Source organism: Trichosurus vulpecula, chromosome 2, assembly GCF_011100635.1.
Source record: "Trichosurus vulpecula isolate mTriVul1 chromosome 2, mTriVul1.pri, whole genome shotgun sequence".
In the NCBI taxonomy this organism is placed as follows: Eukaryota; Metazoa; Chordata; class Mammalia; order Diprotodontia; family Phalangeridae; genus Trichosurus; species Trichosurus vulpecula.
Window position 1 is genome coordinate 387653698 of NC_050574.1, and position 24068 is coordinate 387677765.

At 39.0% G+C, this 24068-nt stretch overlaps 3 protein-coding genes across 3 annotated transcripts; 1 reads left to right on the forward strand and 2 right to left on the reverse strand.

Annotated features, from left to right (window-relative positions):
- Positions 1–461: 461 nt before the first annotated feature.
- Positions 462–6079, reverse strand: MRPL30 (mitochondrial ribosomal protein L30). Its single transcript, XM_036742473.1, has 6 exons — positions 5844–6079; positions 3596–3682; positions 2666–2746; positions 971–1117; positions 766–839; positions 462–658 (listed from the first exon to the last, which is right to left on the reverse strand). The coding sequence occupies exons 2-6, from the start codon at positions 3644–3646 to the stop codon at positions 526–528; spliced, it is 486 nt and encodes a 161-aa protein (XP_036598368.1). The 5' UTR covers positions 3647–3682; positions 5844–6079; the 3' UTR covers positions 462–525.
- MITD1 (microtubule interacting and trafficking domain containing 1) lies at positions 4747–20700 on the forward strand. Its single transcript, XM_036744156.1, has 8 exons — positions 4747–4797; positions 5901–6297; positions 13779–13880; positions 16994–17130; positions 17216–17302; positions 18138–18253; positions 20183–20243; positions 20320–20700. The coding sequence occupies exons 1-8, from the start codon at positions 4747–4749 to the stop codon at positions 20413–20415; spliced, it is 1047 nt and encodes a 348-aa protein (XP_036600051.1). The 3' UTR covers positions 20416–20700.
- A 30-nt stretch (positions 20701–20730) lies between these two features.
- On the reverse strand, positions 20731–23475 carry LIPT1 (lipoyltransferase 1). The gene is made up of 2 exons (XM_036747000.1): positions 23370–23475; positions 20731–21939 (listed from the first exon to the last, which is right to left on the reverse strand). The coding sequence occupies exons 1-2, from the start codon at positions 23459–23461 to the stop codon at positions 20817–20819; spliced, it is 1215 nt and encodes a 404-aa protein (XP_036602895.1). The 5' UTR covers positions 23462–23475; the 3' UTR covers positions 20731–20816.
- Between the last annotated feature and the right edge of the window lie 593 nt (positions 23476–24068).

Sequence of the window (24068 nt, forward strand, 5' to 3'; positions counted from 1 at the left end):
TTTATGTATCTATGTTATTGGCAGGTTTGTAGCATCCATTCCTCATTAGCTGGCACTAGATTAAGCCCTGGGCAGATTATCTGGCCATGTGTTCTGGGATGCAAGAGAAAATACCTGTACCTACTTCTTAAAAGAAGCCAAAGACTCCTCTACTCATAAATGGGATGTGGAGTGCAAAGGCTTTAAGTAAGTAAAAGTCTGGCAGCTGCTGCTATTAATGGTTGGCTATAAGGAGAAAAGATGATGCGAAAGGCTAGTTTAAAAAGATCCATATGTTCAGCTAATCAAGAATTGACTTCTGACAGCTTTTTTTGAAGGTTGCAATTGTGATCTTTGATTTGCTACAGAAGGATTTTTCAAAGTAGAGTTATTATCTATCAATTCAATATTGGAAGAGGAAATTACTCTTAGCAATTCAAGACATTCAAATATCTAAGGAGAGCTCAGTCAATGAAGACCACTGGTGTTTAAAACACATTTTAATAAAAACACATAAAGAATATTTAAAGAAAAGTGAGAAAGCGATTAGTCCTTAATTGCCTTTTGTCCCAATGGTTTTAGATGCCACCGTACTACTAATTCACCTGTGGTCTTGAGGCAAGTTTCTGACATCTGTTCTTCTGTTGGAAGTCCTTGTGGTAATTTTAATGGCTGGATTCTACAACATTAAAAAAAAGCATTTAAAATGTTATAAAAATTTATTTCTAAAAACGAACAAAAATTTTATGGAAAAAAAATTAATTATTCTTAAATACCACAACAAACCTTATCAGATGTTTAACCATTTTCAATTTTGCATTCACTGAAGGGATATTCTTATGCACTTGTGGAGTATGTGCCTATGAAGAAAACAGACAATTTTACAACCCCCTGAAAGCACTACAAGATTCGTGTTACTTAAAAATCTGCATCATAAAGTTAGAGACAGGCTAAATTCGAAACAAGCATAACCAGCAAAAAAGGTGTTTACTTTTTCCAGTCCAAGGAGTTTTATGGCTTCCTTTTCCCAATATGGTCTTCTTTGCACACCTTTAATTCTGGTGACAACGTGTAATTTATGAGGGTTTTGAGGGTCCCCACCATATTTTTTATGAGCTGTAGGTGAAGGCTGAAACACCTGTAAGAATAGAATAAATAAATTAGTTATTTTCAAACATTCCAGAAGTCTTTTGTATTCAGCTATTCCCCTCACCCCTCTAAAACAAACATTTTACTACCACATATATAAACTAGTTTCGAACCTCCCAGCTCAAATTTTTAATGTGAAAATTGAAAAATTAGCTGTTTACAATTTTTTCTTTCCTAAGTTACAGAAACAACAGTGGTTTTGATACACAATAACCTGAAGTTTTAAACTGTCATGAAATTATTAACAACTGTGACAATCTGCCAGATACAAGTGGTTCGGGAATTTAATTCTTTACAGAAATATCAAAGATGCAAAGATGACTGTAATGACTACCACCAAAAAGAAAAGCAACCAGACTACACCAAAGTTCAGAATGAGGAGAAATAGGGAATATTTTTCTTAAATCAACAAGTTTACTTGTTCCCATTTGCCTACCAGCTGCTTAATATTGATTTACCTATGATACACTATTATGTTAAATGGTCTCTTCCTTGAAGTAAAAGTATTCTAGCTGTGGAAACATCACTTACCTTTTCTAAACTTATTTCTTTATTAGCCAAATTGGTATTCTGATACTTACATCACCTACTTCAAAGTGTTGTTATGAAGTGCTTTGCAAACCATAAATAGGATTCATTATTACTTATCATCATTTCTCCTAGGAACTTACAGTCTAAGATGGTATAACTTAAGAGGGAAGGTAGGGAACTGTTTAAGGGGCCAGGGCAGAAATTTATTTCTGGAACTTATCAAAAACAGACACTGTGAAAATGGTTATCATGCCCATTTCACGGATGAGAGATGTTGAGAGAGTAAGATCAATAAGATTTGGCAACATGTATAAGTTATATTGGATTGCTTACCATCTCAGGGAGGGGGAGGGAAAGAATTTGGGATTTAAAACTTAAAGAAAAAAAGTTTAAAAATTGTTTTAACATTTAATTGGAGAAAAAGACTTGGCAAACAACTGGATATAGGGGTTGAGTGAGAGGTGGAGATTGATGCCAAGGGAGTGAACTTGAGTGAATTCAGGGCTGATAGCACCATTAACAAAAACAGAGAAATTTCAGGATGGGTTTGGGGACAGACAAGTCTGAGATGACTATGGGATATCCAAGTGGAGATATCCAACAGGCAGTTGATGATGCAGGACTTAAACACAAAAGATAAAATTCAATTGAATACATGCATTTGGAATTCATCTGCCTAAAGATAGCTGAGTCCATAGAAGCTGAAGAAATCACCAAGATAGTATAAAGAGAGGAAATGGCTAAAGACCAAGTGTTGTTATTCCAATTTCTTACCCTCTTGCCATAAAACATAGGCTCGGTCAAGGAATAACTTGTGTATTATTAACACCAAAATTCCAAGTGTTACTTTATCTCTACCTTTACAATAATCATTATTCATATTGTTCACCACAATGTTACATATCTCACAAGCAATTTCACATAATCTTTGATATTAAAAAAAACTGGTAATCTTTAAAATGTAAGAAGGTAAAAATCAGATCAAACTCTTAAACAGTGCTCTTACTTCATTTGGAATTCTTGACCTGGTAAATTTGTGACGAATCCAATCAGTTGAGGTGAGAGATTCCAGACTTTTTGTCACATTCTGGAAGAAATTAAGAAAGTGTTAGTTTTTGAGTACTTGGGTTAGTGCAGAATCTACCTAAGTTTTTAAAAAATAAAAGGTTATACCACTTTTGCTCATGATTACTAAAAGCTTCATCCCAAACCCCTCTTAAGCATGATTATATCCCATTCTACTATAATACAAGTAGAAACCTGTAGTTCACCTTTAATACCTTTTCCATAATTACTCCATAGAAAACTGTTTAAAACATTCAGTTCATTAATTTTCTTCTTGAGTTTCTGCCCAATCCCATTTCCTTAAATAAGCCATTAAGTTTTGTGCTGTCATCACTGCCAGTTTCCAGTAGTCATGCACAATCTATGAAAAGTTTATTCATGTCTACTGTAATGCCCTCTTCTTGACTAGGGGTATATGCTAATCCAGTGTTTGCATGCACAAACTTCACTTCCTATACTGCCTCCTTATTTATATAGTCACTTTTCTCATGTAGGTATAACTAAGTACAAGCAATATACAAGATTAAAAGAGCAAACCAATTTGGCCTAAGGTTCAATCCATAGACACACTCCTCAGACAGTAGAACTAAGAGTAATATGTCAAATTAGCAGAGAAGTAGATTTAGGATAAAGAAAAACTTCCTAACGATTAGAGCTGTCCAAGAGTGGTCGCTTTAAAGTGCAGGCTGGACAACACTTGGTGAGAAATTTGTAGAGGGGATTCCAGCTCAGGAGAGACTTGGACTAGATGACCTGTCAAGTAACTTCCAAATCCTGAGATTCTGTGGAAATAAGCTATTTAAAACTGAAGAAGGAAGAAGATGAAAGGGAACTGGGGTAAGCAATGAGAACTGTTTAAAAAAATACATACCTGTACTCTACCTCGAGGGCTCTGGGTTGCTATGCGCAAAATCCCAGCCATTAGGTATCACCACAGGTGATCTCACTGTCCAAAAAGCTGCAAGTAATTCCAAGGAACAAATTACTATCTAAAACTGGTCATATTCTCCTGTCAGTAGTTACATAATGCAAAAGCATAATAGTCAAGTTTTGGTTATATGTATAAGATAAAAACAAGAGCTGGACTGGATTTTCTACATGTTTCATACGGAGCTGAATACACACTGCTAAGTATCAATATGGTAAACTAAAGACAAAACGACTCAGCCCAAATCATTTGGTAAAATTGGAAACTAACATTCAAAAAAGTTTTGAATAATGGTGCGACTTTCTTATATGCAATTATTGCGTATTTTAAAAAATATTCATTCTGAACATATTTATGTATTTGTGGTCATCCCCTATTAGAATGTAAACTATTAAAGAATCGGAATCATTTCCTTCTTTGTAGGCCCAGTACCTGGCACAAAGTAGCTGCTTAATGAGATGTTTGTTGACTGACTGATAGAAGATAAGACACAGCCATGCTTCTTTTTTTATAGCTTTATCAATTAATCAGGGGCTTTATCTATTACATGAGAGCTTCATAAACATCTTAAGCTTTTAGCAATCACTTTCCATTTTGCAAAACTGGCATTTGTTAAAACAGTATCGTACAAAAAAGGAACTTTACAATAATCTTGTGTCATACTTTGTCAGAAAATTATCAAATGGTAGAATGTCAGAGCTTATTCACCCTCCTTATTTACATATGATGAAAATAAGGGCCCCAACTCACACAAAAATTAGTGCCAGAACTGTGATGAAAACACAAATCTTCTAATTCCCAGCTCCGCAGAGTAGTATTTTTTCTGTACCACACTGCCACTATGAGATTAAAGGTGCTATCTATAGCATATCAATATATAATGTGTGTTTATATGTGTGTATATGTGTATACATATGTGTGTATATATATCAAGCATTTTCTATGTAAATAACCATGTACAGACAAAACAGACAATGTAAATGAAAGTAACATCAGTGGGAAGGGCAACAGAAAAGGCCTGCTCCAGAAGGTGAGATTTGAGTCAAGCCTTGAAGAAAGCCAAGCTGGAGGTGAGAAGGAAGAGCATTCCAGGTATGAGGTCAGTTAAAGAAAAAGTCAGGAGATGGAAGTGTGTAGGAGGAACGGTGGGTCCCCCAGTCGTTAAATTACAGAATTCATGGAGTGTATACAGAATGGAGAGACAGTAAAGGGCCAAGTTATGATGTCTTTTAAAACTCAAAGAGAATTTTACATCTGATCGTGGAGATAACTTGCTGGACAAGTTATGATCGTGTTATCTAAACAACAAAGATTAAAATGCAACTTAAACAAATTAGTATTTCTGATCAATTGTAGTTGTTCCTGTGCACAATAAGCTTTTCTGAGTACGTCATTATTTATTTATTACTACTAACATTACTGACGTGGAGATCTAATTTTAAGCCCAGTGCTTCCAATCACCGCTTTTAGCCTTCTCTGGATGACAGCTAACTCGACATATGAAAGACTACAGAATAAACCCACTTTTGAGATTTTTTGCTGTTGATTTTAAGAAATAATCCACTACACTGGCCGCCTTAGTTAACCATCCATTACAGAATACAGCACTGAAAGATGGCAAGTAGCTTTTTGAAGGCTCATCCCGTAGCGGAAAAAGACTTAAAATGGTAATGGTTAACCACTCAGCGAAGTGGATGAGAGTGCCGGGCTTGGGGTCACAAAGACTCATCCTCCTGAGTTCAAATCTGGCCTGAGATATTTATTAGCTGTGTGACCCTGGGCGAGTCACTTAACCCTGTTTGCCTCAGTTTCCTCATCTGTAAAACGAGCTGGAGAAGAAAATGGAAAACCACTCCAGGATCTTTGCCAAGAAAACCCATAAAGAGTCACAAAGAGTTCGAAAGGGCTGAACAGGAGGTCTCCCCACTCAAGGGCCCACCTCCCGGCCACATGACCCCCCAGGGCCATAGGAAACCGTACAGGTCAAGCCATTGGCTGTTTCTTGACCAATAGGAAAGCAGAGAGGGGCGCAGTCGTTTCCCAGGTTTACAGGCTAAGATGGGAAAGGCAGCCCCTCCAATAGTCCCCAGCCCCCACCCCCTCCCTGCCCCAGGTCCCGGGGCCTGAGGACGACTGGGAAGCTAGAGGGCCTTGGGGGGGGGAGGGGCCTTCCCACTCGTGCCACACTCACCAGCTCCGCTCGGCCTGTGGTTTCTGCCTCCGATTTATTTCTCCAGGAGGCTGAAAGAAATCATGGCGGAAGCGAGCCAGGAACGCCCGGTACGGCGCGCACCGCCCGGAGCCGTATATCGCGCTGGCTCCACCGGCCCGGGTGGCGACAGTGAAAGGTCACGACTTTTTGGAGCGGGACGACGCACTCCGGCGTCCCGCCCTACCCCAGGAGCCACGTGACCGCTTCCCGGAAGCGCCGCGTGCATGCGTGCTCCTCCCCGGGGCGGGACAGGGAGTAGATGGGCAGACGGCGGCAGGGATGGCCGCGCCGGGGTTTGCTCAGCAGCCCGATGGTGCTGCGGTGGCGAGCACACTGCTGAAACGGGCGGTGGAACTGGACTCCAGCTCCCGGTACCAGGAGGCTCTTGTGTGTTATCAGGAGGGTATCGATATGCTGCTGCAAGTGCTTAAAGGTGAGTGAGGGGAGAAGGATGCGCAGGCTGGGGCGGGGGTGCGGGGAGGGGGGTAAGAGCAGGCTGTTGTGTACATTTTTATGTGGTTAAAAAAAGTTGGGAACTTAAAACCGCGAAATAAGACAGATATTTCATATGCATCATTCAGTCAACCAAAAAGTGTCTATTAATCGCCTTCTACCTGCCAGTCACTCTGCCAAGAGCCTGAAGTACTAGTATCGAGTAACAATCCCTCCTCGCAACGAGTTTGCTTCCTTTTGAAAGAGGATTGTACCTTACACTGAAGAGCTCTCTTATGTAAAGCTTGTTTTTTGTTGTTTTTTTAAATTCAGCAGTTAGGAGCAGCTAGGTGGCGCAGTGAGTAGAACACTGGCACTGGAGTCAGGAGGACCTGAGTTCAAATTCGACCTCACTTGACCCATTTACTAGCTGTGTGACCTTGGGCAAGTCACTTAACCTCAATTGCCTTGCCTTGCCTTCCCACCTCCAAAAGAAAAAAACAAAACAAAAAAAAATTAAGCAGTTAGCTTCCAGAGCTGCCTTTTCTGTCTGTGATTCTCGCTGGCTTTAGGTGCATTTTTTTTTTCTGTGTTCAGTTTCTTTTATTCATTGGCCCCTCCCCTCAGAGGAGGGAGCCGGCAGCTAGGAAGCAAGAAGGATGTTCTTGGAGAAGTACACTCGGACCATGGTCTGGGCCTCTTCAGTGCCAAGGTCCAGCTTACACCATCTGTAGGACTCCTAATCTATCTGCCAGCTTGGACTTAGCTGGAAGGCAAGTTCCTGGCCCCGGAAAACCCAGACTCCAGAAATGGCGCGGCTATTGTTGGTGCCAAAAAGGCTGACACTGGCGAAGGCGTTCTTCCTCAGTTTGTCCAGGCCCCGCAACATTCCAGTGATGAAGCTCCAGCTCGTGAAGGTTTGGCTGAGCTCCTGGGGGAAGTGGTACTGGGGTACCACAGGGACCATCCATCACGGTCAAAGTGCTCCCAGAAGTACGGCAGGACCGCTCTCAGCTGTCCTTGTAGTATTGCTTTCGCTTAAACTCATCCGACACAGAGGTACTCTTGAGCAGGTTGGCCTTGGGCTCTGCACCCAGAACCTGGTCACGCTGGTCCATCGCCTCCTTGGAGCCAGGGGCCAAAGCCGTCTTCTTCTCTTCCTTCCCCTTGGCCTGTGCCTTCTGTTTCTCTTCTCGCTGTCCCTTCTCTTTTCTTGGGCCCTCCTCCTTAGGCTGACTCTCGGCAAACTTTTTGGCATCAAACTGTGCTATCTTCTCACAGAGCTTTACCTCTTTCGACACCTCCTGGAATTGGGGTGGTGGATGCATGTGAGGAACCAGCGACTGGTATTGGAAAAAGGTGTGCCAGAAAGAGGGCTCTAGGACCAGCTTATAAAGAGGCACAGGAGGGTGCATACAACTGTGATGTCAGCCAGAGTGACACACTCCCCCACCAGGAAAGTCTGAATCTTCAGGTGGGCTTCAAGCAGCCCCAGAACCCACCTCTTTTCTTTTGTGTTCTCTGTTTTGGTTCATGATGCTGAGAGTAAGGAACACCCAGATACCTCACCCACTGGATCACCTGGACAGCTGCCTCCGAAATACAGCCTTGTAGGTCATCGTTGCTCATGTGGTGTACAGTGGGGTTGCTTTCAAACATACACAACCCATCATCACCCTCAAATGCTGGAACCTTGCCCACAGGAAATTTTCAGAGGAATTCAGGGGTGCACTCTGACCAAAGTGAAAGTGGGAGGTGCAGACAGCATGGGGATCTGGGCCCCACTATACTGTGCAGCAATGAGGGCCTTGAAGGTCCTCCAGTTTTCAGGGTATGTGTATAAGGTCACAGCTGCCATGGTGATTCTGCAGAGAAATGGAGTGGGGACATCGGCGCTGCTGCAAAGTGAGGTGCATTTTTGAAAAGATATTTCAGTAACCTTTTCTCTTTCCTTCCTCCCTCCATCTCTGCTCTCCCTCTTATTCCCCCCTGAGTTGGTGAGTGAAAAAAAGAAACACAAAGTCCTTGTAAGAAGTATGTATAGTCTAACAGAACAAATTTCCATGCTGACTAAGTCCTAAAACGTATGTTTTATTCTACATTGAGGGGTAACATGCTTCATCATTAATCCTTTGGAATTGTGGTTAGCCATTGCATTGGTTAAAAATCTTAGTTTTATTGATTAGAGAAATACAAATCAAAACACGTCTTAGTTACACATGTCTCCTGTCAGATTGGCTAACATGACAAAACACGAAAATGACAAATGCTGGAGAGGATGTGGGAAAATTGGAACACTTACATTGTTGGTGGAGTTGTGAACTGATCCAGTCATTCTGGAGAGCAATTTGGAACTATGCCCAAAGGGCTATAAAAATATGCATACCCTTTGACCCAGCAATACCACTTCTAGGGCTGTATCTCAAAGAGATCACACAAGTGGGAAATGGATCAGTATGTACAAAAATATTTATAGCGGCTCTTTTTGTGATGGCAAAGAATTGGAAATCAAGGGGATGCCCATCAATTGGGGAATGGCTAAACAAACTGTGGTATATGAAGGTAATGGAATACTGTTGTAAGAAATGAGGAGCAGATGGACTTTGTTACAACCTGGAAAGACATATATGAATTGATGCTGAGTGAGGGGAGCATAACCAGATCATTATACACGATTACAGACACACAGTATGTGTAAGGCCTAACTTTGATAGACTTGCCTCTTCTCATCAATGAAGGTTCAAAGACAGCTCTGCTTTCGGAGCTCATGATGGAAAAAGCTATGCACATCCAGAGAAAGAATTATGGAGTCTGAATGCAGATTAAGGCAAACTATTTGCTCTCTCTTTTTTTGTGCTTTTTTGGGTTCGTTTCTTCTTTCTCATGATTCATTCTATTAGTTATAATTCTTCTTTACAACTGGACTATTATGTAAATAAGTTCAATATGAAGGTATATGTAGAGTCTACATTGGATTACATGCCATCTTGGGGGCAAGGGGGAGGAGAAGGAGGGAAAGAAAATTTGGAACTCCATAAACTTGTGGAACTGAGTGTTGTAAATTAAAAATAAGAAAATAAATTTATAAAAAAATCTTGTTTTTTAAAGTTGTTTTTCTTTATATGGCGTTATTGTATAAATTACTTTCCTAGTGCTGCCTTTTGTGTACATGCTGAACGTTTTACTGAACATTTTCCCCTCCTAGAGTGTAATCTTAAGGGCAGAATTTTGCCTTTGTATCCCTAGCACAGTACCAGGCACATAGTAGGCCATTAATAAATGCTTATTGAGTGCCTAGATGGAGTGGTATGGGGCAGTGACAAAAAGATGTTGTAATTACTAATATATTAATAAGCCCAAAGGGCAAAACTTGATGCATTGTAAGTTCACAGAAAGGAGAATGTGTCTATTCTGTTTTATTATCAGTTAAATATCTGACTGTATACCGTGCGTCCAGGAAAACTGCTAGGCTAGGTGCTTTAGGAATACAGAAGTATAAGATTTGGTCCTTGCTCTAAATGAATTTATAATCTAGTGAGTTGGGGAGACAAAACTAACTCACATTAATAACAATGTAACCACCTGAATCTATAACAACCACAAAAGATATTTGCAAAATGTGACAGTATCACACAGCTAGCATCAGAAACAATGTGAGTCAAGGTCTTCTTGACGCAGAGGCTAGGAAGGCTCACATAAATAATAATGTATCTACCTCACTTTGCAATAACAATAAATGGTATTTAAAGTTTGCAAAGCATTTTAATATTTTTCAGGTGGATCCTCATAGCAAGGTGGGACAGATGTCTCCTCTCTCCTCATTCTGCAGATTAGTAAACTATTTTTTCCACCTAGTCTGTATTCCAGTTTATTTGGGTAATCCTGCCTCTCAAACAAACACAAATTAGCTTCCAAGTGTCTTGTCTTCACCTGGTTTCCTATTCTTGAAGCATCTTCCTTTCTCTTAGCTGGTATATTTCCTACCTACCCTTTAAACCTCAAGTGCTTCCTGTAAGGAAACCTTTTTTGATCTCCCTCCTGGTTCCTAACTCCCATCCATCCCTAATTCCAGCCAGCAGTGGCCATTCCTCTCACATCTCATATAACATTTTGTTTTGTGACTCTACTCTTTAACTTACCCCTGGAACAGTTATACTGCCCTTTGGCAGACAGCGAGGTGACACTTTTGGGTGACAGTTGTCGCTAGGGGAAGTTTGCTTTCCCATTTAAGCACCATAGGGCAAAACACTTTGTTTCATACTGGTTACAGCTCTGACCTAGTATATTTCTGGCTGGAACCACGGACTTTTTCTAAGGCCCTGTGGGAATGTGGAAAGAATACTGGATTTAAAGTTGAAAGACTTGGGTTCAAATCCTACCTGTGTGCCCTTGGGCAGTGGCAGTTTTCCCATCTGAAAAATGAAGGAGTTGGCCCAAAGTCCCTTTTGGATCTAAATTCATAATACTATGACTCTCCTTTTACACCACTTCAGGCTGGTGTTTGGACAGCAGTCTTCAAGATTGCATGCTGGCTGCCCCTCCTACACACCACAGTAAGGCATCACTCCTGGGCTTTTGTGAAGGTTTGAATGTGTTTATAAAATGTATATTATAGCCATTTGTGTTATATCTGAGAGCAGGAAATATGTCTCATCCAAATTTTGTACTTTCCCCAGTGCCTAACACATGACATAGTAGGTACTTAATACATATTTGCTGAATGACTTAGGTAAGTATGGACAAGAATCACTATGAAAAGTGACTCTTGGAACGTGAACAGGCAGTCTTTAAAAGAAAAGCAAGTTATCAATAGTCATATGAAAATGTTTCAAATTGTTTGTAATAGAGATAAAAACTAAAACAGTTCTGAGGTTCCACCTCACACCTATCAGATTGGAAAAGATGATAAAAAAGGAAAGTAATAGTTGGATGTGTTGTGAGAGGACAGTCACACTGATGCACTGTTGGTGGATCTGTGAATTGATGCATTTTGGAAAGCAACTTGGAGCTATATCCAAAAAAGTCACATTCTGTGTACTAGGCATATATCATAAAGATTTAAGACTAACATGGATAAAACTATTGATAGCAGTACTTTTTATTATAGTGTTACATTTGACAATTGAGGTAAAATGAAAGACAAGGTTCTGAGCATGATCAGTTACCATGAGGTGGGGCTTACTAGTCTTCATATAGTTTTGGGAAATACAAGAGAACAAAGAATAGAATTGGGTAGATGGGGAAAACAATTCGATTAGGTTACAGGTTAGATAGCATCATGGGAATGGGGAAAACATGAGTGGTTACATCAAGGAAAGCAGACTAGCATCTTGGGGCTAGTAATCACCCCTCTGTGTCATTAAATGCTTGATTGAATTATGGGATTCATCAGCATTCTAAGGACATTGTTAGTGGACCATGGATAGCAGACTCTCTGGCTGCTGGGAGGGTTTATTAGGGAGATAAGACCCTCCTAAATTGTACAAAGACTGACAGTATACCTTTTGGAAATATACCAGATCAGCCTGTAGGCCTTTAAAGATAACAAACACTTCCTAGGAGCTGAAGGTATGGTAGATAAGTTTTCTCCATCCATTATAACTTTAAACTAACTCGGAGAGAAGCTAGATTCCTGAGCTTGATTCAAGGACATAGAAAGGAGGCTTTAGGCAGATGCAGACCCAGTTATAAAAAATCAATATAGCAGGGAATCAATGGAGTAGAAATTCGAGGTAATATTAATTTGATCTCAGTAGCACAGAATGAGAAACTAAGAGATCTCATGAATTGGATGAGCAAATTATGATATATGAATTAGTGGAATATTTTAAGAAATAACAAAAGGCACAGAAACATGAGAAGACCTATGAATTGATGCAGAGTGAAGTGAACCAGAAGAACACTTGATAGAATTACATTATTGTGGAAAAGTCCTCTGCAACTTCATTTTCTCTATATTATAGAAATCTCAACTCCCTTGGGTTGGTGACTCCAACATACATATGCATATTTTGTGTATAGGCATGTGTATGTATATTTGCAAACACACACATGCTGGCACCTCAGGGTTGCTCACCCTGTCCAAAAATGAATTCATTAATATCCTCATTTCCCAAACCTGTTTCCACTTCACAATTTCTATCAAAGGCACCAGCATCTTTCCAGTGACCTATCGTTTCTTTTTTTCTTCCTAACCCATCCCTCCACCTCCACATCCCAATTAATTGTCAAAGCTTGTTATTTTTTCTTCCATGGATCACTTTCTCCTGTCAACTGTGAAAATAAATGACCAAAGAATTACAGAGATTATGTAACCACTGCTAACTCAATGAAATAAAGTACCAGACAGCTCACACCAGTTATCACAACCATAGTTAACTCTGAAAATATCAAAAAGCTCACACAGGTTATCACAGTCACTGTTAAGAAATAGAATAAAAACAAAATAAAAAATAGAGCCCAACAGCAATCATAAGCAAAAAGTTTTCTTTATTCTGTTGGAAGAAGGATACTAGATATATGTGTCGGGGCCTCCTCTGATACTGAGGAGACCTGCTTTAGTGAAGGGCCCTGAGATTTAGGGCAAATCTCAATCTATACAGCAATGATTACACAGTGAACTGGAGCCCTGACAATGAGAGGTAACAACAACCATGAGACAATTTTGATACATAGCAGGGTTTCATGACCCAGAACATAGTTCCTCCAGGTGATTGTCTGATCTCAGGAACCACCTGGTGCTGGTGTGAAACAATTTTGGCATTTTGCTGCAGCTGAGTTCATCCAGAGGGTGACCTCAAAGGACTGTCGTTATGCCAAGCTCAGGGCACAGCTTGCTTACTGGGCCTTGGCTCTGGAAAACAGAGTATCTTCTAATAGTAAAAAGAGAGGGGGTGGTCTTGGCAGGGGGATCCTGACACTCCCCATACTTGCCACCACTCTAATTTAGGCCTTCATCACCTCTTGCCTCGGATGTTGTAACCTCTTTCTAATTGTTTTTTCCCCCTGTCTTTAGTTAAGACTCTGGTCTTAACTCTTTCCAATCGATCTTCTGGAAGCACAAAAGATAATTTTTTAAAATTGCAAGGCTGCCCACTTCATTCTCCTGCTCAAAAATCTTTAGGGGCTTCTTGTTGTCTAAAGATAATAAAATACAAACTCCTAAACTTGGCATTTATGGCCCTCCAGAGTTTGGCCCCAAACTACTTTCTAGCTTTATTTCACGTTACTTCCTTCATTCACTCTTTGTAATCTAGATAACGACATTATATCCCTCATAAAGTAGTGAATTCTTTTCTTGTCCCATGCTAATTAGTCAAAACTGTCTCTAACACAGTTATCCCAGAAACTAAAGCATGTGAGCAATTGGTGAACAATTTTGATAAAAAGAAAGTTCTTAGGAAAAATTTAGAATTAGAAATAATTCGTATAATATATGAAAATACTCTGAAAATTGGAAAATATATACTTTTAAAATTTTAGGCACCAAAGACAATGCAAAGAAATGTCACTTAAGACAAAAAATTTCTGACTACATGGACAGAGCAGAAGACATAAAGAAGTTCTTGGAGCAAGAAAAAGAAGGTAAGAAATATACTTTCGAAAGCCAGTTGTTAAAAGTAAACAGGGCAGTTTACACGTTGTACCAAGCCCTATGTGACTGGACCTGCATTTATCTTGAAAGATTTTGTTTAGGACCTCATAAAATGTTCTGTAACCCTGCCTGTCTCCAGAGTAATGTTTTATATATGCATCAGTGTTGTGTGTTTTGGTATATTGTCCTTTATTAAATTACCAATACAACTAGAATACCTAAATGAGCTCTTATGACAGCTTTGCAGAGATTTCTTGATCCTTAAGGTTTATAACTGAACTGAGTATTTTTTTCTTGTTTCCTTCCTTTAGTAAAGCACTTTACAAGTCATTAAATATTACACATAAATGAGCTATTATTGTTGCCTGTTGGCAAGCCTTCTCTAGTCCTCCTTCCTCTGCACCACTGAATCTTCCCAATACATGATTAGGGTTATATCATCCCACTGTTCAAAAACCTCAGTATTTTCCCCATTGCTTACATAAAGACCAAATAACCTAGCCTTCATACCTTAGCTCTGCCCTTCCTATCCAGCTGTGTCTCAGATTATTTTCCTGATGTATTTGGAATAATCCACACTTGTCTTCTTCCCTACTGCTATCCTTTTTGTTCCTGGTGGACTTTTCCCACCTTTTCTGCTGAAACCCATCCTCAGTGTAGCTGTACCACATCATCTTTCTCAGCCTTCTCCTCAGCTATGCCAGTTTAGGTTGAGGGAGGCAGTCCCCTATAGAATAGATGAGAACAGAGATGTAGTGGTTACAGCTGTAGCTAAGAATGCATTTTCTCATTGAAAATTTGTTATTATGGAGATTACTAGTACTTAATCTATTTGTTAATTATTGAGAATAGTTAATAGGTAATAGTTAAATGATTTAGCTAACTAAATAAATCTTTTGAGAGGGTATAATAACCTAAGAATCTGTCATTTATAATCTTAGTTCTGAAGTATACTCTACACACACTCCAAAAACATGATTTAAATCAAGTTATGGAGCATAGCTTTTTCAATAAACTGGGGACTAACTATATCATGGTATTTTTAAAAAAGCCTTAAAGGCTTCTGGATCATTCAGTAAACATTTATCAAGTGCCTAATGTATCTCAGGCACTGTTCTAAGTATTAGGGATATCATGACAAAAATGAAACAAACTGAAATCAATAAAGGATAATTAGATCGAGTTAATAGGATCAATGAAGAGGTGTTGCTGTGACTTCTAAGTTTTTCTGATTAAAATCAGCTTTTTACAGAGCTTAAAGCAGACTTGAAAGGCAGCATAAAATACTGCATTAAATATATCATACGCCATCCTTGTCTAAAATTGCAGAATTAGTAGGACTTAACATCCAAAGAGAACCACCAGGATATAACAAGAATTATGGTTCTGCTAAGTCAACAAAAGATGACAGCAGAAAATTATCAGACAACTTTATAAATAACTTGTAGAACCCAGCTGGAGAGAGCACCCTCAGATTTATCCAGAGTATCCAAATCTTGTAGATGTGTGCTGGTATTAATTTATTCAGTATTCAGTATTTTCACCATTAAAGAGGTGTTTTGGTTTTCCTAATCTTTTGCCTTTACTTTTCTAGGCTATCCTTGGTACCATTATATTGTTTCCTTCCTTTTCATGGTCAGAGGTCTTGAAATTTATTTAAACCCAATGACTTTACTTCCTTACGACCCACTTTTTCCTCAACCCTCTGCAGTCTAGCTTTTGTTCCTATCACTCCATTGAAACTGAACTCTCAAAGTCAGAAATTGCCTGTTAATTGCCAAATTCAATAGCTTTTTTTTTGGTCTTTATTCTCCCTGATCTTTCTTCAGTATTTGACACTGGTTAATCGCCTCCTTATGGATACTTTGCTTTTCCCTGGCTTTTGAAACATGGCACTCGTTGGGTTCTTCTCTAACCATTCTTCCATAGCTTTTTTTCTTCATAAGGTGAGTATCTTGCAAGGTTCTATCATTGGTTCGTTTTTTTCTCTTCTTGTCATTTGTGTCTTACCTCTGTAGATAACTGAAATCTGATCCTGCTCTGATCTTTGTCTCAAGTTTGAGTCTTGCATTACATTACTAATTGCCTGTAGGATAGTTTTATTTGGCTGTTACCACTAGTACCTCAAACTCACTGTCTAATAAAAACCTAGTCTTTCTCTTAATGTCACCATTTTTGTCATTGTTACCAGTCATTTGTGAAACTTTGGTGTTCTTCGTTTCTTCTAATTCCACTTCTTAGTGTTACCAAGTAATTATTGTTAATTCTACCTTTAGCACCCACATCTTCTCCTTACTGACATAACCATTCAAAGTCTTCATTGGCCCCCTGCCCAATTATTACAACAGCCCTCAAACGGGTCTTCCCATTTCAAACTGCCCTTTGTACCTCTGCATGACACCTACCTTGTGCATAAATCTACCCATCATCCCTCTACTCAGAAGCCTTCATTGGCTCCCTATTGCCTCCCAAGTCAAATTCCAACTCTTCAGCCTCCCCTGGTACCACTGTGGCTTTTCTGGAATTATATCGTTACTCTCCACAGATGCTATACTACAGGGAAACTGTATAACTGGGTGAGCAATTGTCTCTCTTGAATGTATTGTGCTTTCCTGCCTCTGGGCACTGTTCACAAGGCCCCTTATCCCTGAAATTCACACTCACAAGTTCTCCCCTTACTATTTATAAAGTCCAATTCAGATGTCACCTCCTTACGGAAACCTCTCATGTTCTTACCCCACCCATACCCCCCACGTCACATACCACTGACTGCATTTCTCTTAAATGCTTATGTATTGTCTTGTATAAAATATTTGTTGCTCCAGATTTATCATCATATTGGCCTTAGGGTGATTAATTTTTTGGTCACAATAACTCATCAAGAACATAGGCTAAAATGTCATACCAATGAAATCACTGATCCTCGAAATACCGAAGTAGAAACGTGTGCCTGTCTATCGTTCTCCCTCCTAGATTATAAACTCCTTGAGGGTTGCAATTTTGTTTTTATATACATTCTATATCTTCCCCACCAACACCCAACAAAATATTTTATATGCACAAGGAACTTAAATTGTTTGTTGAATTTAATGTGTTTTGTCAGAGGGAAAATACCACAAGCAAATTAAAATAGAAGAGAATGCAACAGGCTTTAGTTATGAGTCACTTTTTCATCAATACCTTAATGCAGCTGTTACTGAAGTATGGATAGAAGATCCTTATATTAGACATACTCACCAGGCAAGTGAAATATAACTTAAATATAAAAATGTGTTCATATTTAAGTTTTGCTGGCTAGTTAAATTTTATTATTGGTATCTTGTAGCTATACAACTTCCTTCGATTCTGTGAGATGCTTGTTAAGCAGACATCCAAAGTGAAAACTATTCATCTTCTTACTTCCATGGATGAAGTAAGTATTTGAATGTATTAAGATTCCTTCTGCCTTACTTCACTAGTTATAAAATGCAGCACAATCAAGGGAACAAATATCAAATGTTATGTGTAAAAATGAATAGATTCATAAAGCTGTAAGGTAGCTTAGAAACGATCTAGTCCAGCCCCTCACTTTACACATGAAGAAACAGTCCCAGAAAGGGGAAGGGCCTTATCCAAGGTCCTCAGTGGCAGATTTCTAATCCAGTGTTCTCTCAAATACCACCATGCACCATTATGCTGTTTTCTTTAGGAATGAGTTTATGTAACAGGAATGATTGACATAGAGCAAATTTCAGGTAGTTCTCTTTCTGATGACTTTTATATCATTTAGTTTCATAAGATGGAATAATAGCTTACATTTATTTAAGGAAGAAATTGAGAGTTAGAGAAGTTAAGTGAATTGCCTAGGGTCACATGGCTAGTAGGTGTCTTACTTGGATGTTAGAAATCTACCTAACTGCAAGTTCTGCACTCTGTCCACTTCCATTTGAATGGCTCTAATGTTACTAAATTGTAAATGGGACTGAATTCTTGTTAACTCTGGAAAGGGAAATTATTTAAAATGCTACATTATTGTTCCTTAGTACATCATATTTCATTTTTTTAAAATAAGCATTGAACTAATAAAACTGCCTTTCAGTCATCTGTAATATACATACAAAGGTCAATCAGAATTAGATTATATATAATAATCTATAAATAATAATAATGTGGATTTAGACATATATGGGTGTATATACGTGGGGGGGTATGGATGTACACGTATATATATGTGCATGTGTGTGTATATGTATATTTGCTATTAACAGGGCATTGGGAAGGTTCAGCAGACCAGTGGCCTGGAAGAAATAAGAGAGTCACTTAGTAATCATGGAATAGAGCTGGAAATAGAATTCTCTTCTTCAATACACGATCGAGAAATTAGGTTGGTGTTATATTTTTCATTTTTAAGACATATGTATCATTCAGATATGAAAACTTAAGATACTCCTTTCCCTCTTCACTAATTTTTGCATAATTTTATAGTCAATAATTTTTGTGTTTAATGATTACAACTTTAGACATAAATAAATTTTACTGTTCTCGTGATTTCTAAAAAAAAAAAAAAAGAATTGGTACATTTCATGACGTGTAAGTTTATGGTTTCTTAATGGGACAAGATGTAGCCCTGTATATTCATTCAAAGGATGGTTTCCCCATTCACCAAATCATTATAAATAGAGACAGGATTATTGTGATACTTTCATACATCAGCTTCAAGTATGCAGCACTTCTCATGTGACAGGAAAATAGTTCTGACTTAGGTACCTTTATAAGCAAAACTCCTTCATAACTATTGATGAGTTAAATCAGTTTGGATTGTTTGTTTTTAATCAAGTGACTTGGGCCATATCATAACAGCAGTATTTTAAAAATACTATTTTCGGTTTCCTGATCCTTTTTTTCCCTTTAAAACAAGTATCTGCTTACCAAGCAAACTATTGTCCCAATAATCAGAGCTTAACAATCAAACATAGAAATGTTATTAACTCACCTTGGAATGACTGATAATTAGCTGACTGATAGTCTCACCCATTTCCCAGCTTGAACACATTCCCATATGAATCTTATATCATGAAGTTTTTTGGAGCAACCATAACTTTTTTTTTCCTGGTAGTAAGTTATAAGATAATTTCTTCTTTGTACAGGAGGGGATTGATCTCATTAATAGACTCCAGATGTATTGGACTAGCTTTCAAGGGAGCCATAGTATAGTATACTAAGATGTTAGAAGAACAGTAGATAAGATGTTAGGGAAGAATTCGTAGCTCAGGGACAGTAAATAGGGGAAAAAATGGGTTTCACATCTCACCCACAGATCATGATCACACAAAGTACAAAAGAATATGGTTGATTGTAGCAACAACTGCTAGCAGCTACTGTGGCTGTGTAAAACCAACAACAACCAGCACAAGAAGGCTGCTAACACAGGTTCTTTGATCTGCTTTACTTATGGAAAGTAACTTTAAGGGGTTAACAATCTCACTTTAATTAAACATACAAATATCATTCACTTAGTTCAGGAGGAAAAGCCAGCAACCTGAACTTCAAAACAAATACAAACAAATTACAGAGACAATATAAACAAACCAAATCACAATTCATAGTTACCAAAGAACCAATGGGTCTGTGTTAGCAAAGTGGGGGGGAGGGAGGGGAGGAGGGCAGTCACTATGGCTTGCCCAGAGCCACTCTACCAGTGACTGAGAGCCCCAAAAGTCAAACGCCAACATTGGATCTTATATACCTGGGCACTTAGATTACCTCAGTGCTGTGAAGTACTCACAGAGTGAAAAATCCCATTTAGGGTGTGGGAAAGTTAATCCCTAGTACCACCATATACAAGTCAATGACTCCTGATTGTCTTAGTGCAGAGAAACTTTCCAAGACCAGATCCCACTTTATCTGCCCCATTCAAACAAAGGCCAGAATCATTAAAGGCCGTAAAGAGAACAGCAAAAAGTCCCACCTTAATTACTGTTAATGTAAGTTGTCAAAACAAGTAAGTTGTCCTTAATGAATTGAATGAAAAATTCAGTTTAGTTTGGCAGAATGGCACATGTTGACAACAGGCTAGAATTCAGTCAGCTAAACTTTTTTTTGCCAGCTCATCCAATCAACTAATTTTTTTGCAGCTTGTCCCTTTATATAGACACAGCCCAAGATTAAACCTGGTGTTGCTTCCGCTCTCATACACCTGATCAAGTAAGAGATTTCCCTTGGCTAGAGGAAATTGTGCTGGCATTTAGCCTATCACTTTAAAATTTGTCATTTAACTTTTGTGTTTATATAATTACATTTTTAATTTTAATAGGTTCAACAATGGATGGATGATTAAGATTGGAAGGGGACTTGATTATTTTAAGAAACCACAGGTAGGACATAGCCTTATCTTATTAATGAATGACACCATTCTATGTCATTAATAACAAACTCTCTTTTTCCTCCTAGGGGCGTTTTGCACTTGGGTATTGTGATTTTGACCTGAGACCGTGTCATGAAACAACAGTGGACATTTTTCATACTAAGCACACAAAAAAAATATGACTATTTCTGACCTCATGTTTTAAATGAATATTGAATTTTAAATATTTTTATACAATGATCATTCCTGTAAATGAAAATGTGATAGTAAATCTAATTTTATATTTCTGTGGATTTGGATACTGTTTTGCTTTAATAACACAGAATTTAATATGACTGACATCGTTTTCTTCTCTAGCCACAGCATTGGTTTAAAAATATTACCTAGACTAACTCTTAATTTGCCTTAAGGGGTACGGTCTAAAGCAAACAAAGTAGAGCACCAAATTAAAATTCGTACTTTACTAATTCTGACTCATCTCATTCTGTTCCAAAAATGGAATTTTAAAAGATTCACACATTAAATTTTATTTTACTGTTCCAAAGCTGTCATCATTACAAAGGGTAATCGTCATCATTTTGAATTACATTATTGTCTTAACTTTTTCACAAAGAAGATGCCATTTGCTGTACAGTTCATGGTCTTTTGGATATGTTCTAAGCAATGCATTTATTAATACTGTGGCTTCACACTGGCAAAATTTACTGCCAACAAACCTTGTGCGTAGTTTGTCAAGCATTTCCTGGGGTAGCCAGTGATCTGGGGCATCAATGTTGCAGTCTTCAACTCTTCCATTTTTTACATCTACATGTATTTTCATTTCAGAATATGAGTGTTCACTTAACAAATTAAGAGAAGTATTTACGCTAAACTTAGGTGTTTTGCCGTATATCCATTCCCAGGTTTGTAGTTCTTCCGCTTGTTTGTTTATTCCTGGGAATACTGTTTCATCTGTTGGATTTATTAGTATAATGTTGCTGTCAGTTTGATGATAAGCAGCATACTCTGCTGCAATAGATTCCATCAGTACCTCACAAGTTAAAGTGTCATCATTTTCCAAAAGATTTTTTACCAAGGAAGGTACACTAGGAGTAGCATTACTCTTAATCCCCTGGTAAGGACTCTTCAGCACAGAAGATAAAGAAATCCAATCTGTATTACACAGTAATGTGCAGTGGTGATAAGCAGCAGTCCGTCCAATCTTAGAAGCTGTTCCAGAGATTTTAAACTGTCCTTCTAGTAGGAGGTCAAATCTGTCAGTAGCTTGCACGTCCAGCTGTGGTTGGACAGCTTTCAGTGCTCTAATAACCAGTTTCAGATTTTCCATCCTATTATACTTTGTCTTAGTTGTGAAGAAAGTCAAGTTAATATTACCCATATCATGGTATACTGTTCCTCCTCCACTCCTTCTCCGAGCCAGTTTTATGCCCCTTTCTCTCATTAGATTTATGTTACACTCCTGCCAAGGATTCTGATGCCTGCCAATTACAACAGTAGGGGAATTTCTCCAAAGAAAAAGAATAGGCTTGCCTTCTAAGTTCATATGGTCATGGATCCAGTCTTCCACAGCCAGATTTTGGTAAATATTGTTAGAGGTTGATTGTAAAATGAGCCCACCTTTTGCTGTGTTTTTTAAGCCAGCTGTTGGGACCTTGAGGATATAAAGTAACTGGAAGCAGTTCTTCATAGAGAAAGGGATCAGCATGCTTTTAAAAAAGAGGAAATAGAATGGTTTTGTTACTACTTTGTTAAATTTTATATAGATACTTTTTAAAATGCAAACTGTATGTAAGAGAAGTTTTCTTATACATATCTTTCTTGTTTTTAGTGTGATAAAATATTTGTTCATGATTAAATTCACAATAAAAAATTTAGGTTTTTTTTAAAAAGAAAGTGTAAGGAAAGGAAAAAGTCAACTAATCTATGATCAGTTTTTGGTTATGTAGGAACTATTTATCTAGTTTACTGAATATCCCAGACACTTGCTTCTTTTGTCTGATTTTGCTTTTTATCATTAGTCACAGGTCCTTTCACAAAAATAGAGCAAAGAAAAGGAAATGAACATACCTAACTGCAGTGAGCTTTTGATTATTTATACTAATGAAGTAAAAGATAATTTCGAAAACAATTTATATTTTAATTTGGGATGTACATTATTTCCTGGCAGTAGATTTTTAATAATTATATTTTTCTCTATAATAAAATTAATCTGCATTTCCCTGTGGACCACAGTAAAGAGAAAACCATTTAGAACTGTGCTAAATGACATGGCAGTACAGGAATGAAATTTTCATCTGATTTTATACACTGCATTTGTTAATAGTGATGAATGGTTGGGTGGCAAGATATTGACACTACTGGCTATGATGAATAATTTGAACTACAATTTTAAATGAGCCATTCTATCTTCCAATCTAATACATAACTAAAAAACAGAAAGGCTTTTTGCAATAGGTAGTTGTATTAAATTGTCTTCCTGCCTATTAATGTAATTTCAAATAATTTTCACCTAAGAAAGTAAAAATTTGAAAAAAAGAAAAATTTCAGCTTAACAATGTAGTAAAAAGATGGGGCTCCAGGTCAGAGAGTGCGGCTATAATCAGACCACAACCTCTTGAGTCTCATAATTGATATTCCAATAATTCAACAGTCTCGCTTCCGTAATTGGTGATTGGCTGTTACTGTCAATTTTAAAGGTGGTTAGAGGTAACCTGCCAGGAACTTTTCCCTACTCCCTAACTTTGGGCAGGCCACGTGGTCCCCCCTGGTCCAGGCGGAGGAAATGGGCCTCAGGCTGCACCCCCGCCCCACCAATCAATCAAACAACTCTTAATAAAGGGTCTGAACTGTGCTGGCCACCGGGATACGGAGGCAAGGAATAAAAAAAAACCCTTCACTGTATGGGCTTGTGTTCTCAGCACCCCTGCCAATCATTCCGACGTTCAACCACATTTTTGCCTCCAGTGCTTTTCGGGTCCAGATCCTAAGAGAACCCACCCGTCCGTCCCCGCATCGCTCCCTAAAGGTCTCATGGAAGCCAGGCAAGCGGCCAGCGCGAGGTACTAGGGGTCAGAGGACTAGTAAAGTGGATTATAAAGTATTCGGATTTTAAAGTCTTTTTCCGGTTATGACTCACCTGTTACTTCCGGTTGAGACTCCTTGCCAACGGCGTGGGGTGCAGTGGGGTAGTAGTGAAATCGTGCAGAGCCCTGGCAATTTCTTCCGCATGCGCACGTGCGCTCGGCCCCGCCCTCGCCCCCGAAGGCTCCGCCTTTCCTGCCCCTTCGAATGCGGAGGTACCGCCCTCCCTATCCCCCGACACTGGAGATTCGAAGGCCCGGGGAAGCAGGCCCCCCAACCTACAGCCGTCTCGGTAGTAGGGGCCGAATGTGGTAAAGACCCTTTTGTGTGGAGGCAGGAGCTGGGACAGGGACCCCGTGGCCCAGGCCCGGTACGGGTTTTGGCCTCACCCGCCTCTGCTCTGGCCCCTCCTGGGGCCGCCTAGAGGGAGGGGGAGGAGCTGGGGCCCGGGATCCGTGGCTGCAATACTCTACAGCACGAATCCTCGGCCTGGCGTCTGGGAACATGTGGAAAATATTTTGATAACTTCTAATAGAATTGGTCCCCTTTGTAATCCTATGTAGTTTATTTAATGGGTTTAAAATAACATGATTCTGGGGAGTCCATTGGCCTAACCTGTCTACCTAAGGAAATCTATGGGACACAAAAATGATACAGAACCCCCGGGAATATTGGAATGAAAGGCAGGTTTGACGTGGCCTGGATTAAAAATGCCGCGTGATGTGGTAAAAAGAGCACCTGCACGCCGAATCTT

What these genes read in the sequence shown, in the direction of transcription:
- MRPL30 (XM_036742473.1), bottom strand. Translation starts at nt 3,646, where the DNA reads ATGGCTGGGATTTTGCGCATAGCAACCCAGAGCCCTCGAGGTAGAGTA. An exon ending in GGTCAAGAATTCCAAATGAA is followed by an intron (nt 1,118 to 2,665) that starts GTAAGAGCACTG and finishes CTATTCTTACAG; the next exon opens with GTGTTTCAGCCTTCACCTAC. An exon ending in AACTCCTTGGACTGGAAAAA is followed by an intron (nt 840 to 970) that starts GTAAACACCTTT and finishes TTTTCTTCATAG; the next exon opens with GCACATACTCCACAAGTGCA.
- MITD1 (XM_036744156.1), top strand. Translation starts at nt 4,747, where the DNA reads ATGAGGTCAGTTAAAGAAAAAGTCAGGAGATGGAAGTGTGTAGGAGGA. An exon ending in TTCTTACTTCCATGGATGAA is followed by an intron (nt 17,303 to 18,137) that starts GTAAGTATTTGA and finishes TGCTATTAACAG; the next exon opens with GGCATTGGGAAGGTTCAGCA. An exon ending in ATTATTTTAAGAAACCACAG is followed by an intron (nt 20,244 to 20,319) that starts GTAGGACATAGC and finishes TTTTCCTCCTAG; the next exon opens with GGGCGTTTTGCACTTGGGTA.
- LIPT1 (XM_036747000.1), bottom strand. Translation starts at nt 23,461, where the DNA reads ATGCGGAAGAAATTGCCAGGGCTCTGCACGATTTCACTACTACCCCAC. An exon ending in GTCTCAACCGGAAGTAACAG is followed by an intron (nt 21,940 to 23,369) that starts GTGAGTCATAAC and finishes CTTTTTTAAAAG; the next exon opens with CATGCTGATCCCTTTCTCTA.